This window comes from Phaethon lepturus, unplaced genomic scaffold (genome assembly GCF_000687285.1).
Source record: "Phaethon lepturus isolate BGI_N335 unplaced genomic scaffold, ASM68728v1 scaffold31207, whole genome shotgun sequence".
Lineage (NCBI taxonomy): Eukaryota > Metazoa > Chordata > Aves > Phaethontiformes > Phaethontidae > Phaethon > Phaethon lepturus.
In genome coordinates, this window is record NW_010554536.1 from 1,296 (window position 1) to 2,308 (window position 1,013).

The 1,013-nt window shown below is 66.5% G+C and overlaps 1 protein-coding gene across 1 annotated transcript; it reads left to right on the forward strand.

The window, feature by feature from the left end:
* Window positions 1–33: 33 nt before the first annotated feature.
* LOC104624509 (tropomyosin alpha-3 chain-like) lies at window positions 34–645 on the forward strand (the record flags this gene model as incomplete). Its single annotated transcript, XM_010291895.1, has 2 exons — window positions 34–147; window positions 520–645. Coding segments are annotated over exons 1-2 (240 nt in total), but the record flags the coding sequence as incomplete, so codon positions are not given.
* Window positions 646–1,013: the final 368 nt, after the last annotated feature.

Sequence of the window (1,013 nt, forward strand, 5' to 3'; positions counted from 1 at the left end):
CGGCCCGCCACTGGCACCTGAGTCCCACCGAGGATGGAGGCCATCAAGAAGAAGATGCAGATGCTGAAGCTGGACAAGGAGAATGCCCTGGACCGGGCGGAGCAGGCGGAGGCCGAGCAGAAGCAGGCAGAGGAGCGGAGCAAGCAGGTAGGGCAGGCGGCAGAAGCCCCTAGCCCGGGGAGGTCTGGGGGATGGCTTCTCCCTGTGCTGGACGATGCTGAGCCCAGACCCAGCACAGCTCTGGCAAGGGGAACAAGGGTGTGAGAGCTGCCACCGTCCCACAGCTCGGGGACCATGTCACGATGCCCTGGGGCACCCTGAGGGCTGCCCAGGGCTCAGCCCCTGCCAGCTGGGGTCATGTGGGACAGGAACGGACACTGTGGGGCAGAGCTGGCCCCGGGATGGGGCAGGAGGGATGCCATGGGGCAGAGCTGAGCTGGGATGGGGTAGGCAGAGCTATCCCACCATGAGGGGGTCCGGACGGGCGTCACCCTGCGGTGACTGCTGCTGCCCTTCCAGCTGGAGGATGAGCTCGCCGCCATGCAGAAGAAGCTGAAGGGGACGGAGGATGAGCTGGATAAATACTCTGAGGCCCTGAAAGATGCCCAGGAGAAGCTGGAGCTGGCAGAGAAGAAGGCGGCGGACGTACGTATGGGGTGCAGGGTGGGAGCTGGGTTGGCTACCCTCGCCTTGTCGCCCTCATGGCGGGACTGCAGCCCTTCCCTGCAGCCTGGGGGTCAGAGGAAGGTCCCTGTCAGGCTCAGCGCACTCCTGGCAAAGCTGTGCGGGTGTCTGGGAGCAGAGAGTGACCCCAGGAAGGACACATTCTGGGGGGGCCACCCGTGGCCACGCAGGGGACAGAGGGATGCTGGCAGGGACCAGTCCCAGCTGCTTCCCGGGCAAGGACATCCTGGGCAGCCTGGGAGCAGGGACGGAGGCGGCTGGGCAGCCAGGCTCCCTGAAGCAGGGCATGGGGACCCTGAGCTGGGGGCAGAGCCACAGCGGCTGGTGGC